The 16069-nt window shown below is 50.1% G+C and overlaps 1 protein-coding gene across 9 annotated transcripts in view; it reads right to left on the bottom strand.

Moving 5' to 3' along the window:
• Positions 1 to 16069, bottom strand: part of Esrrg (estrogen-related receptor gamma) — a 524413-nt gene that overhangs the window by 142147 nt on the left and 366197 nt on the right. For all 9 annotated transcript variants that reach the window (XM_013519877.1, XM_013519891.1, XM_013519883.1 and 6 more), the window contains one exon: positions 779 to 895. In XM_013519877.1, coding sequence (XP_013375331.1) covers positions 779 to 895 — 117 coding nt within the window. The remainder of the gene's footprint in view (positions 1 to 778; positions 896 to 16069) is intronic.

The following is a 16069-nucleotide window of genomic DNA, read 5'->3' as shown; positions in this document are numbered from 1 at the left end:
AAGTTACATTTATTTTAAACTCTGAGAAACTAAAGAAACGGGGCTGTGAGTGTAGCACGAGGAATGCATATCTGGGAGCGCCCAGGCTGGCTCGCAAAGCAAAGGGCATTCTTCCTCTTCCTCCGAGCTCAAACGTGAGCGTCACCAGACAAAGCCTCAGGACCTGGGAGCAGCGGAGTTGCTGCATGGCATCCAGAGTCCTGGGCTCGGTTCCCGGCCCCCAACTTCTTCACTCGGAGTGGAAGCAACCTGTTGGCGCCCACTATGCGTCTCCAGTTACCCATCTGCGTTCGTCCTTTTCATCCCCAAGTAGAAAGCAGAGAGAAGGAACTCTAATATCACACCAAAAAGACTACGGTAGAAAAGACGCCCGCAAGATAAGGCCGGAGGAGAATGAGACCGGCCTCCAATGCAAGGGGACCTCTGACGCCGGTCGGGGAGCTAGTGACGAGGAGAACATCAAACAGGCAGCGCCAGCAGCCTCCTGGCCTTTGTCTTCGGTTTTTCTGTCTGCAAGTGGTGAAGACGAACGGGCCGGACTGTCCCCCACCCCGTGGCCCTGCTCACACCAGGGTGTCCTACCTTGCCCCTCCTCCTCATTGTCAAGGAGCCGCCAGCCACCCGCGCGGTCAGGCGCAGGGCGCATTCTGCCGTAGACTCGGGGGGGCACCGCCTGGAACCCCACCTTTCCCCAGAGTCTCTAGCATCGGTGCAGTTCCCGGGGCCAGCAACCCCGGCCCCCCAAACCTGAAGCGTGGGAACCCCAGCGGACCCTTACCTTCCTTCAGCATACCCACTTTCAGACACTTCATGAAGCGGCACGCCTGGCAGGATTTGCGTCTGCGCTTCGTGATTTCGCACTCGTTCGTGGCCGGGCAGCTGTATTCTATGTTACCTGGGACACAGAGTTGGAAGAAAAGAAGGCGTTAGACTCAGAAATCCCCAGACATGCACACATCCTCAACAGAAAGAGTCAGGTCTGCGACGCCTGCTGCCTGCCCCAGAGAAGTCCCAGGAGCCGGGCACGTGGGGTGTGAGAAAAGTCAGGGAACTGGAGAAGCTGCTGCCACCACTGACCAAGCGCATGAACGCATGCCTGTGATCCTAGCTCGCAGGAGGCTGAGGCAAGAGGATCAATGCCAGCCTGTGCTACATTGTAAGACCCTGCTCCCCCAAACAAAATAAAACAAAACAACAAAAAAAATAAAATTAGGTCTTCATATAACCAGGCTAGGAAGGCTGAGGCAGGAAGATAGGCAGTTCATGGTGGCTAGCCTGTGCTACAATAGCAGGCTGAAGGCCAGCCTGAGCTACACAGTGAGAACCTGTCTCTAAAAAACAAAAAAAACTTTAAGCTCATAACTACTTTGAAATTTCTTCTGGACTCTCAGATTTTAGAAAGCTGCTACTTTGCATGGGTGGACTAAAGCACTAAGCAAATATGGTTTTCCTTGGGATCCAAAAGGTATTTTAAAGCAGAGTATGTTCACAAAAACACAAACATCTCCGGGCATGGTGGAGCATTCCTGTAATCCCAGAACATGGGAGGCTGAGGCAGGAGGATCACCACAAGTTCAAGACCACCATGGGCTCCATAGTGAGTTCAAGGCAGCCTGAACTACATAGCAAGATCCTGCCTCAAACAAAAAACAAGCCCAAACTATTTTTTGTTTGTTTGTTTTGTTTTTTTGTTTTATTTTGTTTTGTTTTTCTTCTGGTACCAGGAATCGAATTCACGACCTTGCGCTTGCTGGGCAGGCACTTTGCCACTGAGCTAAATCCCCAGCCCCAAGCCAAACTATTCTTGTATAGTCACATGTGGACATTTTCTTCTGGTGACTAAACCCTTTGTACGTAAGGCCTACTGTCTTCCTGACACAGAGCATCGTATACCCCGCAGTGTGAAAAGATCAGCAGGTTAGCATGGGCTCTCGCCGCTCCTAGAGGGCAGGCACAGAAATGCCACTGTTCCAGCTGCGAGAATTTCCAGAAGCTGACAGCACGATTCCCCGCTTGGTAAACGCTTACTGATAGGACAGTGGCAACCAGGGTGACGGTGATCCTTATGTCAGTTACTCACTGGCATCCTTAATGCCAGACACTCAAGGCCCCAGGGAATGTGATAAATATTAAGCTGCTCTGAAGTTATATTCTTAATATTAGACTTTACATCAGTTCTGGTAACACCTACGTATTTGAAATGCTAAATATATACCCGGAAGAAGATTGGAACCTTAAATATTTTTCATTCAGAGGGAGTGTGAGGGTGTGGGCTGTGCTCTGGGCTGCCTGTGCAACCGGCCTCCTTCTCTCTCCCCTGCTGGCGCTGGCCGGCCTTGCACTCCTCCCTAGCCTCACCCCTGGTGATTAAGTGCATTAGTATCTTAATGAAAATGCATTCTGCTTATTGCCCTCTTGGGACGGGGGAGGTCATCACACCAAATGCATAAACTGTCACTGGGGACGGGCTGAGCGTAATTGCAATGCTACTGCTCTGGGTGTGCAATTCTGGAGTCCATCCCAGCCCCTCGAAAATGGGCAGGTCCTAGTCACTAGCATGGAGGCTTCCCAGGACCGCAGCAAGGATGAAATATTTCAGAGTTCATCACACTTTGTGAACACTGATTTATATTGACTACCTTTCGCAGACTGATGTCTCCCCTTAAACATCACATTAGTGGAGTGCAGGATGGAACCGACCTCAACCTCTCAGCAATGGCTAATGCAACAGGAAGTGTTTCCTAGCCACGCAGCACTTCGAGAACTGGTTAGGTACTCATGACTTATAATCTGGGCATTCTAGCCAGGCGTGCGGGCACATGCCTGTAGTCTCAGCACTCAGGAGGCTGAGGCAGGAGGATCGTTGCTAGTTCAAGACCAGCCTGGGCTACAAGGTGAGCTCAAGGCCAGCCTGAACTGCACAGTGAGACCCTGTCTCAAAAAGACAAAAAACAACAACAACAAAAGAATCTGGGCATTCTAACTTGAGCTATACATACTGACTCTGTATGGCTAAATTATCATTCTAGTAGTATAAAGGCATGTGGAGTAATAAAAGCAGCTCGTTTTAACGTGAGGTTAAATAATAACATTAAGTGTGTCAATGGATATTCACCATCACCTTCCTCAGAAATGTTGGTGATACTCTACTGGGGAAACGCAGGAAGTCAGAGGGACCAAGAAGCCTGGAGGCAGGCTGAGAAAACGAAGGGTCTGGAAGCTGAACATTACATGAGCCACTTTTCACTGCAGTGTCTTCAACCTCCCTGGAACTTTATTTCTCCTCGAGAGTACTGCTAGCAAGAGCCCGAGCATTAGTGTCCCACCCCTGTGTCCCTTCCATTCTGTGTAACTTTCTCTATCCTTCACTGGAAAGAAACTGGAACCCGGGCGTGGTGGTGCACACCTGTAACACCAGCAGTGGGGAGGCTGAGGCAGGAGGATTGCGTTCATTTGAGGCCAGCCTGAACTATATAGTGAGATCCTGCCTCAAAACACTAAATAATAATGATAATAATAATAATAGAAGAAGAAGAAGATAAAATAAAATGAAGCCCTTGTCCTCTTAGGAATGACTGAACAGTGACCACTTAGAGGGACCAGAAAAACAATGCTAAGCGCTTTTCTTTCCCTTCGCACCTGAGAAGTCACGTGCAGGCATCCTGGTGCTCGTCCCAGACTGCAGTTGGAGCCCTCGTCCTCACCCGTCAGCGCGGGCTGGAAATGTCCAGGTGACCTGGTGCCAGAAACACCCTAGCCTTTCCTCCCAGGCCCTCCTCCTCCTCCTCTCAGGAGGCCCTCGCCCAGGCTGCCAGGGGCACACTGGCTCTGGGCAGCAGAGCCCTTGCCCCACGGGGGCTCTGGTTCTCGGTCAGCAGCACACTCTGCGCCCGAGGCCACAGGCAATGTCCTGTCCCAGGCTCGCCGTCCCCACCTGTCCAGAATCGCCACTCTGGCTCCTCAGAACGAAACTCAACATGGCCGATTCCACTCCCTTCTCTCCCACCTCGTGTCCTTCAAGGCTGCCCTCCGCGGATCGCCTATCTCCGCCTGCCTTTCCTTCTTACAATTACTTTCTAGACTCCATGTTCCACTTCAGCTCCACTCAGATCTCTCAGGAAAACTTCCCAGACCCTGTTAGCAGAAAGTGCTTCCTTGGTCCCCACAGCTCTGCGAGCCAGCCGCCTGCTCTGACCTCCACGGGTGCGCAGGCTCCTGGGCGGGGAGACACGGGGATGAGGGCCGCCTCTGCCGCAGGGTGGAAAGGTGCACGTACGTGACAGAAGAAACTCAGTCAGTGATACGTTCTTGGCTCAAGGTCGTCACAACCACGGACATGGCTGTGTTCCCGTAACACAGTAATAGCCACTGTGCCCCACGAGCCGGGTGTCCTCGTGGGAAGCAATATTAAGAAGACAACTCCACAAGTATTGATGAGCGGAGAAGGAAATCCAGCTAATTTTTCAAAACCTTGCGAGATACTTTTGGCAAAACCAGAAATGTTTGGCAGCTAGGTGCGGTGGCACATGCCTATAATCCCAGCTCTCAGAAGGCTGAGACAGGAGGATTGCAGTGATTTAGAAGCCAGCCTGGGCTATACAGTAAGTTCAAGGCCAGCTTGGACTAGATAACATGACTCTGCCTCCAAAAACCTCAAAAAACAAAAAGAAAGAAAGAAAGAAAGAAAGAAAGAAAGAAAGAAAGAAAGAAAGAAAGAAAGAAAGAAAGAAAGAAAGAAAGAAAAAGAAGAAATGCATGGCAAAAAGGAAGCATTAAAGATAAAATATATATCTCTATATGAAATATTCTAATATATAGAAAAAACTTCTGCAGAGAGCAATCTGAAAAGAAAGAGAAAGCGAAAGGAAAAGTATTAAAGAGAATCTGTAAGAGCCTCTAAAGAAATAAAAGTGCCGCCTGCCTGGCAAGCGCAAGGTCGTGAGTTCGGTTCCTGGTACCGGAGAAAAACCAAAAAAAAAAGAAATAAAAGTGCATCCCGGTACGAACAGAATAAGAAAAGGAAACTAAACTATAAAAACACAAGCAATATAGGTGGCACTAGAAGCATCGTTGTGCTTTTGTTGTTAAAGCTTGTCCTTACCGACAAAAAAGCCGCTCCAAGAACCGGACCACGTTGGAGAAAATACTTAGGAGTGACTCAGTAATGGTAATAACCAAATCTACCAATGATAATTGCACAAATAATCACGTGAAGATTTTTACATTTCTCCAAAGAGCAAGGGGGAAATTGCCGAACTGGCTCTGGGGGTGCTCCGTTCGCGATGACAAAGACCACCTGTCTATCCGCTGCCTTCCATAACTCTTCAATGGCCAAGAGGAACGCGAGGCGGGGGGATTTTAACGGTGCTTTCAGATGAGCCATTGACAGAAGAGCTCTGTAGTATTCCGGGCTGAACCCTCAGCGCTTACAAATGAGCCCAGAGCACGCAGTGACCAGGACAGCAGGACGCGTCCAGGCCAGGGGTGCTCAGCACAAGTGCATAGTGACAGCGTGGGAACAGAGGTGACGCTGGGGCCCAGCCTGCACTCTGCCGTGTTGGGGTAGGAGAGGGTCCTCCCAGAGCCACAGGAGCCCCGACGGCATCTTAATAGAAAATTTCACTGTGAATGGAAGGATAACAGAGCTGCCCAGGTTTCCCACATGATACAATTTGAATGGAAAGCCACAGACAGTGTCTTGACACCCAGGGCGGTGAGTATGGTCTCCCTGAGTAACCCCGTTATTTCTACCTTGGTACACAAACCAACAGTCTTCTTCACGGCTTCTTTGCGGGAGGAAAAGCTCTCTCCTCAGCAGTCCATCCCCGCCACGCCAGGGCTGCTAATGTCCAGGTAACCCGGCGCCAGAAGCACCCTGGCCTTTCCTCCCAGGCTCTCCTCCTGGCTCCCCCCGAGCCTTTCTTGCATGAGAGTCCACCCTTGGCCGGCCTTCTTGTCGCTCCGGCTGTGCTCTGAACAGAACAAGCATTTTATTCTAAAGTTGGGCTGCCCAGCACCTGCATAGCAACGTGACCTCTGTCTTGGTAACGGTTCAAAGACAGGCTTCATGCTGGACCCTGGTACCCCCTGGGCGCCTGCTTTCCTCTGTCACCTACAGTGGAAAGGAGACAGAGGAGGTCCCAAGGCCACCGCGGACCACATCAGGACAGTGCAGAAGGGCCGCTACCCAGGATCTCACCTTGGCCATGGTGTGTCTTGAACTGCAGCTTGCTATTTTCTGGGACACAAATCTGGAGGCACAGAGGAGACCCCTGGGCTCCCCCAGTTCCCCCTGAAGCAGGGGCCAAACCCACCCAGGGCTCCCAGCTTTGTATCCAGGCCGCCAAGAATGACAGAGCAACTCATAATCACTCCTGGCGGCTTTTCAGAGAGCGGTGGGCTCCGGTGACTCCCTCCAGAGTCCTCCGTACAATTAGTTTGCAGGCAATATAATTTTCTCACTTACTCCTTAATAGGATCGCGCGGCTCACTGGCGGGTAGAATAACAGGGTGGATGTGAAACTCCAGCCTGCACTGCCCGCGGATAATTTGTATATTCCTTTCACTCACTTAATGGACTTTTACAGTTTGGCAGTGGGAAGGCTGAATGATGGAAATTAGCGTGGTATTGCAAACTAAAAGTACATGTCAGACCCTCGCTGCGCCTCCGCGGCCAGCCACAGCCCAGGCGGCTCCGCATTTCCGCATTTCCACCTTCCGAGGGCCACGCTCCTTCCGTTCATCCTTCCGAGGGCCACGCTCCTTCCGTTCATCCTTCCGACAGTGTGAAACATCACACTGTCGCCACTGGAAAGCGTCTGTCTATCCCCGCAACTATTTTAATTTTATTAACAGAGCCGAATGGCTTGCAGTGGCCCACAGGGCTCCCCAAGCAGGGTTTAGCCAATTGTTTCTCCACATTAAGTGATTTAAAAATAGTGGGGTTCGCCTTGGTGCACAATCACAGAGCTCTGGACACATGTGGATCATTTGGAGCACTTTTGTTTCAAATGCCCTAGAACATAAAAAAAGAGAAAATCTCTCTTGTCTGGTATTAAAGACATATTATTTTCCTCTCTTAAAGTGATAGGGCTTTTCTTTCTTTCCTTTTCCTTTCTTTCTTGATTTAATGGGTGTCTGTTTCTTTCTTTCTACCCACTCTGGTCATTCCGCAAAGCACAATACAGCAACCTGTAGCTGGGATTCCATAATATGGACTAATAATTTCTGATAGAGCTGTAACTTTCACTGTTCTTTAGTCTATTTTGTAGTATGTAATGCCTACCTTCCTGGTGTGCAGTCGGCACCCGTGGATAACACACCTTTTAACCCTCTCCTCACCCCCTTCCGTCCTCCCCCTCCCCCTCACCTCTTGGTCCCTCCCCCTCTGAGAAAGCTCCACCTCCCTACTTCCTAATATCTATCTTCTATTTTGCTCCTTATTTAAACTTTCAGTTTCTCATCTAAGAGAAACCATGTGATGTTTAAGCTTGCATGTTTGATTTATTTCACTTCACACTGAGGTTTCAAGGCACATCCATTTTCCTGCAAATGACTCAAGCTCATCCTTCTTTATGGCAGAGTGGTACTCCATTGTGTATAAACGCATTTTCTTTACCCACTCACCTGTCAGCGGACATATAAACCGCTTCCAGGATTCAGCTTTTATGAGTAGTGTCGCTATAAACCTGGGTGTGCATGGATCACTTTTAAAACGTCACAATTATATGCACGCATGTACAAAGGAAGGGTGCTGTTTTCTTTCCAGAGACACACCCCGGCTTAGACTTCTAGTACAGCGACACAGGGACACCAGCCCCCGACCCAGAGGGTTGTACCAAACACTTCTGCTGTTTCCTTCAGACATGAGGTCACTTTGCAAAGGATAGGCAGAGGGAGTTGGATTGCACCTCCTTTTCACCCCAAAGCCTTTACCAGCCTCCCCGAAAGTCGCAATGCCCGCACTGCTTTGTCTGCTCTCAGGGTCTCAGGTCTGCATCCTGGAGCCCTTGGGAAGATCCCTCAAGCACTGTGGGCAAAGGTAGTACAGACTCAAGAGCCCACGCCACTTGCAAAGTGCAGGTCAGGACCTCCAGGGTGGGCGGGGGCCCCAGAAGGCGACGGAGCTGCCCCCGCCCACTGGTTCCCACCTGGTACTGTGATGAAGGTCCCCTATGAAGAAGGCGAGACAGGTGGGTACAAACAGGGTGTCCAGCCATGAGCAAGAAGCTGAAGCAGGAGGATTCTCAGTTTGAGGCCAGAGTGAGCTGCACAGTGAGACTTGGTCTCAAAAACATAAAAAAAAAAAAAAAAAAGATGCTTTGATATTTGATTCTTTAAAATTTAGTAGGGTAACATAGCACATGAGGAGGGCCACTCTGCGCAGAGAAAGATACACCCGCGGTGCTCGTGGGGAAGCCGACATAACCACACTAGTTTGCAAAGTGACCTCGTGTCTGAAGGAAGCAGCAGAAGTGTTTGGCACAACCCTCTGGGTCAGGGGCTGGTGTCCCGTGTCCCCGCACTGGAAGTCTAAGCCGGGCTGCGTCTCTGGGAAGAAACTAGCCCCTTCCCTGTCCCCGCACACAGGGTTGCAGCGGCTCCTCCCAACGTGAAGGGGCAGGGGTCAGACACACGAGCTGGAACGTCACATGGATCCTCTTACATGAGAAGCCCAAGTAAAGAACAACACCGAAGAGAGATAAATACACAGCAGGGGGTGCTTCCCATAGACGGCATGAAAACCACAAATTCTGCTGCTTTCAAACTATTTCGGTATATATGCTAATTGGTGTCGTCGTTGATAGGACTAATGTCTCTGTGTTTGTTGAAAAGATAGATTTGTGTTACTACGTTTGTTTCTTTTTCATAAGAATCTCGGTTACGTCTTGCAGTCTAAGTTGAAGATAACAATATGCACTGTGATAACTATTGTTATTCTTGTATTATTTAAGAATTTGTTTTCATTTTTTCATAAAATTAAAAAAAACATCATGAACATCTGAAAAAACAGGGGTCCCCAGCGACCAGAGCCTGGCCTCGGAGGGGAGCCCAGGCTAGCGCCTCAAGCAGGGTCTGCCCAGCCACCTGGCCAAAGCTCTGGGGTCCACAGCAGAGCGGGTCTGAGAGGGGCCAGTGCCGCCCCACCCACATGCATCCATCCAACCCCAGTAGAGCTGGGCCCACTGCGGCATGGAGCAGCGACCAGGAAAACCTGCTGGGAACAAGGGCAGTTGCCTAAGCCTTGAAACAATTTACATCTTGCCTCAGCTTCCCCTAAATTTGTAAATGTGGCCACTCCTGAACTGTTTAGGTGTTTTTTGGTTTTGTTTTGTTTAGTCAAGGTCTTGCTATATAGCTCAGACTGGCCTTGAACTTGCAGGGATCCTCCTGCCTCAGCCTCCCCAGTGTTGGGGTTATAGGTGTCCACCACCACGTTGGGCTCCTTAATTGTTTGGATCCGAGGACTATTAACAAAGCACTATGCTTCGTTTATCTTGAATAGAAGGAGGGAAACGTTTTCATACGCCAAGTGTGTGTCTCCGTTCTCATAGTGGGGGAATGAGGGAGGGAGGAAAGAAGAAAAGGAGAAGAAAGAAAAGAGAGAGGGAACAGCAGAGTTCAGGCCCAGCTCTGCCATTCCACCTGTAGGAAATTGAATTAGCATAGTATGAAAGAGAAGCGATCACATCTGCTTCATAGCTGTGCAGGAGTTACAGGAAATCAAGATACTGAAATCACCTGACTTGGCTCCCCTTCTGAGGAGAGAGAAATATCTAAGATTCCACTGACATAACACACCTTGATTTGACCTAAGTCTGGAAGTATTATAAAAACAATGTCAGCCAGGTCTGGTGGTACAATCCTGTATTCCCAGCACCCTGGGAGGCTGAGGCAGGAGGATTGCAAATTCAAGCCCAGCCTGGGCAACTTATCTGTTTAGTAACACCTTGTCTCAAAATAAAAAAAAAAAAAAAGAGCTGGGGATATAGCTTAGTGGGCAGGCCCTGGGTTCAGTCCCCACTACTGCAAAATAAATTAACTAATTCATAGTTAATAATAAAAACAACTTGTCTGGGTTACTTTTCTCATTTCTAAGACAAAATATCTGACTCTCAAAGTTAGAGGAGGAGAGGCTGACTTGACTCCCAATCACAGAGGTTTCAGTCCGCAGTGGGCGGGCTCCGCGGCAGGGTGGAATCACAGGGAGAAACAGCTCATGGAGGGCAGCAGGCAGCAAAAGCAAGCAAGCGACCAGTCACAGAGATGACCACGGCGCCTTCTCTCCCTTACCTCACCCAGGGCCCTGAGGGCGGATCCCCTCACTCCGGAATCCTAGCGCTGCCACGTGAAGCAATCCCAGCAGTACAAACCCTACATCCAGCCACCTCCGAGGAGCCCGCCGGCAACCACATGAGGCTCTGCGGGGACATCCGGACACGAGCCGTGAGGCAGCCTCTCTCAAGCTCACGTCAGGGTACAAATGTGTGTGACACTCAGATGGACCGAAGGGAAGAGGGCCGGGCCTGCCAGCAACTGTGAGACCACGTAGCTACAGAGCGGAGGAAGGACTCGGTCCCGGCCAAAGTGGCGAGCTGTCTACGAGCTGGACCTGCAAGCCCTCGGCCGCATCTCCACGTGGACATCACCCGCACCACGCTGCAGCCTCCTGTGGTCGCATCCCAACAGAGCAGCCAGCAGCGGCAGAGCCCTCAACCTCGCTCCCGTCTGACCTCGGCCCAGGCGCTGCCCCCTGACCCCGTGACACCCACTTTCAGGGAGCAGCACCCCTTCTCGCTGGTCCTTGGTTTGGGCTGCCGTTACCATGTGTCCCAGAACTGCCCCAGAACTCAGGAGATCACTTGGGGTCCTAGGCAGTCACACTCAGCGTTCACGTGACCCTTGGCTTAGCACACACTTTCTTCTTCGGGGTGCGACTGGAATACACAGTGAATGTTTAAATGTAAAAGAATATTACTGCAGTAAAATCACATAGCCATTAAACCCCTCCAAAATATCCCCCCTTGTTTGAACACACTCATCCCAGGGCTCTCGCTGCTCTCTGAAGCAGTTCTGGAAGTCTTCTTTCGTGAGTGTCATTAGGAGAGGGGATCAAAAATACAGTGAACGCTGCTGCCGAGGCCACCCAGTGGAAAGGTAGGCCCCTAAAAACACAGCACTGGGTCCTCATCCACTTGTTGGCCAGATCTGGCGTCATGCAGTTTCTGGATTTTCCCCAAAGACAAAATACACATGAAAGGGAAACATTTCGAATGAATTCAGGACATCAAATGTTTCGAACCAATTCAGGACATAGCCGCTAATGGAGCTGCTAGACACTCACGAAAGAAGGCTTGCAGAGCTGCTTCGGAAGGCGGCGAGAGCCACGGGACAAGTGTGTTTGAGCGGGAGGGAGGATTCTGAGGGACTTCACATGCTGTGTCTCTTACTGTAATAAATCTTTTGTGAAAATTGGGGTGTCCTGTGTTTTTCAGTCACACCTCCTGGGTCCACTGAACCGTCCCCTCCTGTCCCTACCGTGCTTTCTTCTAGGCAGAAACCTCTGCCCTTCACCACTCTGTGTCTGCAGTTGGGTCCGTGGCCCACGGGAAGGAGCCATCCTTTATCTGTCACCTCAGCTATCGGTGATTCTGTTCCTCATTCTCCCATCTCAATACTTAGCCTGCAATCACTCATTAAAAAGCAGTACAAAACTGACCACAACCCACCAATCTCATATGATATGGCGTAAGGGAAAACTGATTCACAGGACGCTAGACCCCAAGGAGATCCTAAACCCATTGCTGCATTCCCCCTACTTCATGTAGACCACACAGGGGTGAAACGTGCTGTCTTATCTCAGATTATTGAACCCTCCTTCCAAGTTACCTTGACATCCAGGCCAAGGCTTTCAAGTGTGCCCATGAAAACGTAGATATCGATAGCAAGAGACCTAAATCAAGCACCGAGAGAGCAGCTGGGCTTCGGTGTGCTGGAGGAACAGGAGCTCGGGCCCTGCTGATGAGCACCAACAGCACAGCGAACAGGAAACACAACCCGATCACACAGCTAACAAGCGTCACAGCCAGGATTCGAACCCCGGCCCCTTGGACCCAGAGTCTGGGCTCTTAAGGACCATGTAACCCTGCCTCCCTCTAATCTCCTCAAAGTCATCACTGAACAGTGTTAAGAATAGAAACTCAAAAAGAAAACCCTGTTTTCTGCCAGGGCTCTTTGTTAGCTGCTGTTGTTGCTACTGTTGCTGGCTGGAGAAGGAATTCTGGTGCCCGGGAGAGACGCTGGGGGCAGCTCTTGGCATCGCCTCTGCTGTTGTTCGACTCCCAGGACCCAGGCAGCTGCGGGGAGGATAGGGTTGCTTTGGAGAATGAAATCTCTCAACACCTCAGAAAGAAATCCCTCTGCTCATCTCCACACCACTATGGGTCAGGGGTGGTTTAATTCCACACAAACCAAACAGACCCTGTCACCAAAGCAACAGGTGTTGGGTCGTACACAAGGGCTTTTAACCATCCCAAAATAATGCCATTGTCTCTGGTAGGAAAAAAAAAAAAGGTAAACCATAATCATGAGGGTTCATTCCATAGCAAAGGGCAGTGAGATGTGTATAAGAATAATACAGTCGAGATTCAAATAATGGGGGAGAAGCATTGCTCTGCTCCAAGGTATGCAGAAATGCAGTGTTTTTAGCTGGATGTCACTTCTTTTTCCATGGTGTAGACAGCATGCCCTACGTGTGTGTATAGCTACCTCCTGGTCTTCGAACTCCTACAGAGCAGAGGACACAAAAGTCCTCATTAAAATGGGCATTTTATTTGAACTCACCCAAGCTTCCAAATTTGCTGTGCTCAGTAGCAACCTAAGCTTTTATTTCTACAGAGCTGGGGGTCAAACCCAGGGAGGCAAAGCGCTCTACAACACAGTTCCACTGCCGGCCCTGACATTGAGTTTTACAAGTTCTCTCTCTAGCTACGAATTTTAAATAAGTCTGCCCATCCCTTGAAACATACAACTAAAAATAAAAAAACAACAAACATTCTTGGTAAAAGAAAGGAGTGTGAATTAAGTGTAAAGAGCGCGTTCAAGCGACAAGGCGCTACGGGGACATCTGACAATGACAGTGACACATGGGCAGCCCGAGCTGTGGGGTGTGGGAAGTGATGGGCCATCCCCAGCTGACTGCACACAGGCACGTGACTTGTGCAAGACGGTCAGAGACGCTGGGTCACATCCTCCCTTAAAGTCAAATTTAGCTGGGCGTGGTGGTGCACGCCTATAATCCCAGCACTTGGGAGGCTGAGGCAGGAGGATTGTTGTAAGTTCAAGTTCAGCCTGGGCTACAAAGTGAGCTCAAGGCCAGCCTGAACTGCATACTGAGGCCCTGTCTCAAAAAGACAAAAATAAATAAATAAATAAATAAATAAATAAATAAAGTCAAGTTCAGCAAATATTTGGGTCCTCGAAAAATCAATGCAGCTGATGTGGGGTGTGGTAGTGCACTCTTATAATCCCAGCACTCAGGAGGCTGAGGCAGGAGGATTGTTGTGAGTCTGAGGCCTAGGAGTGAGCTCAAAGACAGCCTGAACCGCATAGCAAGAACCCCATCTCAAATAAATAAAATAAATTTGTAAATGTGGCCACTCCTGTGGCCATCTCAAATAAATAAAATAAATGTGGCTGAATATCTCTCACCTGAAAATGCGAAATGCTCCCAAAGTAGAAAGTTTTGATCTGACATCACACAGAAAATGCCATGCCTGACCTCATGTCATGGTCACGGTCACACGAAAACACTAGAAACACTGTATAAAGTTACTGTCACTGCCAGACATGGTGACCCTCACTGGTAATCCCAGCACTCTAGGAGGCTGAGGCAGGAGGATCACTAGGTGAAGACCAGTGTGGGCAACTTAGTAAGAACTTGTTTCAAAATAAATAAAAATTAAAACATTACCCAAAAGAAAAAGGTCTGGGGCAGTAGCTCATGGCAAAGTTCCTGGGTTCAATCCCAGAGCCAGAGAAACATAGGGTAGAGCAGAGCGGAATAATAAAGCCACGGGGACAACACCATGGCTGCGCTCAGGTGCGGGGAGCGGGGCTGCGCCTTCCATGCTGGTTTTCCAGGCTTCGGGCAGCCTGGCTCCGTGCGGGACTGGGGGCGGAGGCCGGATGCCCGTCGGAAGGCGAAGGCGACCACCCACCTAGGTGCTGCTGGTTGGGAGCTCGTGGGACACTGCGGGGGGTGGAGGCTGCTGGCTCTGCTGGGCGGCTGTGCCCTGCCCACCACCGAGATGGGACAGCGGTCCTGGGCAGCTGGGGGTGAGGGCGGGCCCGGCAGCGCCCCCGGAGCTGAGGGCCAGCAAAGTTGATTTGGGCCCAGGTTTAGCCACTCAGGATCCCCCAAAGCTGTCAAGGACGGCAGTGTCCCCCAGGTCAGGCATGGAAATGAGGAAAAAAATCTTTATAAACTGGCAACATCTGAACGAAGCAACTGGAAGAGGATGGGTGTGGTAGGTCACCACTGTAGTACCAGTGACTTAGGAGGCTGAGGCAGGAGGGTCGCTGTGAGTTTGAGGCCACCCTGGCCTACAGTGAGAACCTGTCTCCAAAAGCCAAAACAAAACAAGAGGTAGTCTGAAGGCTTTGGGGAAAGCGGGGGGCTGGGAACTGGGAAGGTGCTTTAGAGGCAAAAGGAAAAGGCACATGGTAAAATTGTGTGTGCTTATGTTCACGTTAAAGACGCACAGGTCTTTATATTTGGTACACAGGTTCTGCTCAACCTAGACTGCAAATTCGGGGTGTGTGTGACACAGACCCCTTGTAGGTGTGTAAGCTCTCACCCGGGACAGCCACCCCTGACCACCCCGGGGCTTCGTGGGGCTGAGGGCCGGGCGTCTGCACAGGACCTGCCAGGCTGGGCCGGGCTGCTGGCACTGCAGAAGAACAGAAGGAAACACCAACAAGTGACAGGAACGGAGAAGGACAAGGAGGAGGGGGCGGCGGCGGAGGAGGACTTGTCCTCATCCTAGAGAGGGTGAGAGAAACTGCTAACCTCCGCTGTGTGGGCGGGGCCGGAAGAGGTGACTGTCCCTCACAAAGACGACCGGGGTCACGCACAGCTCAGCAACCTCGTCTCCTGAGAGCAGGCAAAGCACTGAACGTGGGAACTCCGCCAGGCTCACCACACGGGCATTTTTGTGGCCAAAGGCAGAAGCCACATAAATGTCCAGGACAGAGAAAAGGAGACACACATCCCACAGAATACTATTCCTCTTTTAAAATGCAATCCTGAGGCCGGGCGTGGTGGCGCACACCTGTAATCTCAGTACTCAGGAGGCTGAGGCAGGAGGATCGCCATGAGTTTGAGGCCAGCCTGGGCTACATAGTGAGTTCTAGGCCAGCTAGGATGATATAGCAAGATCCTGACTTAAAAAAAAAATCTTCTCCTTATTTGAGAGCTAGATCCAGCCTATAAATAATTAATCAATTAAAATAAAACAAAATAAAAATGACCACCCTGACTTTCTTGCTATACTTGGAAAACCCAACTTTTTAAAATCAGTGACCAGTTACTTTAATTTGACTTGTTTTATATTGTTAGCCAATACACACATACACACACACACACACACACACACGTATACACAAATACACACTTGTGTGGGCCATCCTGCTGAGAGATGGTGTCGTTTGAACAGTAAAAAGAGACCAGAAAATGCTGGTCCCAGAAAAGGAGAAACTGCTCTGAGAGCTGAGACAATACACAAAAAGAAATCACCACAGAGAACTGGGGTTCAGTGTAACACATGACTCATATGCAAAGCTGCCGAGAAAATCCCTCTGCCCTGAAACCCTGAATGTTCAAGTTGCCTATGGAAGAGAAAGGGAGAGAAGTCAGCTGGACTACGAGCAGCCCTGGGCTTGTTTTTCTAAGGTCACAAGCTTTTAGGTGCACGTCAGACATTTTAGCACACAGGAGGCTGAGGTAGGAAGGTGGCCAGTTCAAAACCAGCTTGAGCTACATATGAGACCCGGTCTTGAAAAATAAAAA

Source organism: Chinchilla lanigera, unplaced genomic scaffold (genome assembly GCF_000276665.1).
Source record: "Chinchilla lanigera isolate Chin_1 unplaced genomic scaffold, ChiLan1.0 scaffold00005, whole genome shotgun sequence".
Lineage (NCBI taxonomy): Eukaryota > Metazoa > Chordata > Mammalia > Rodentia > Chinchillidae > Chinchilla > Chinchilla lanigera.
This window is presented reverse-complemented; position numbering and strand designations above follow the sequence as displayed.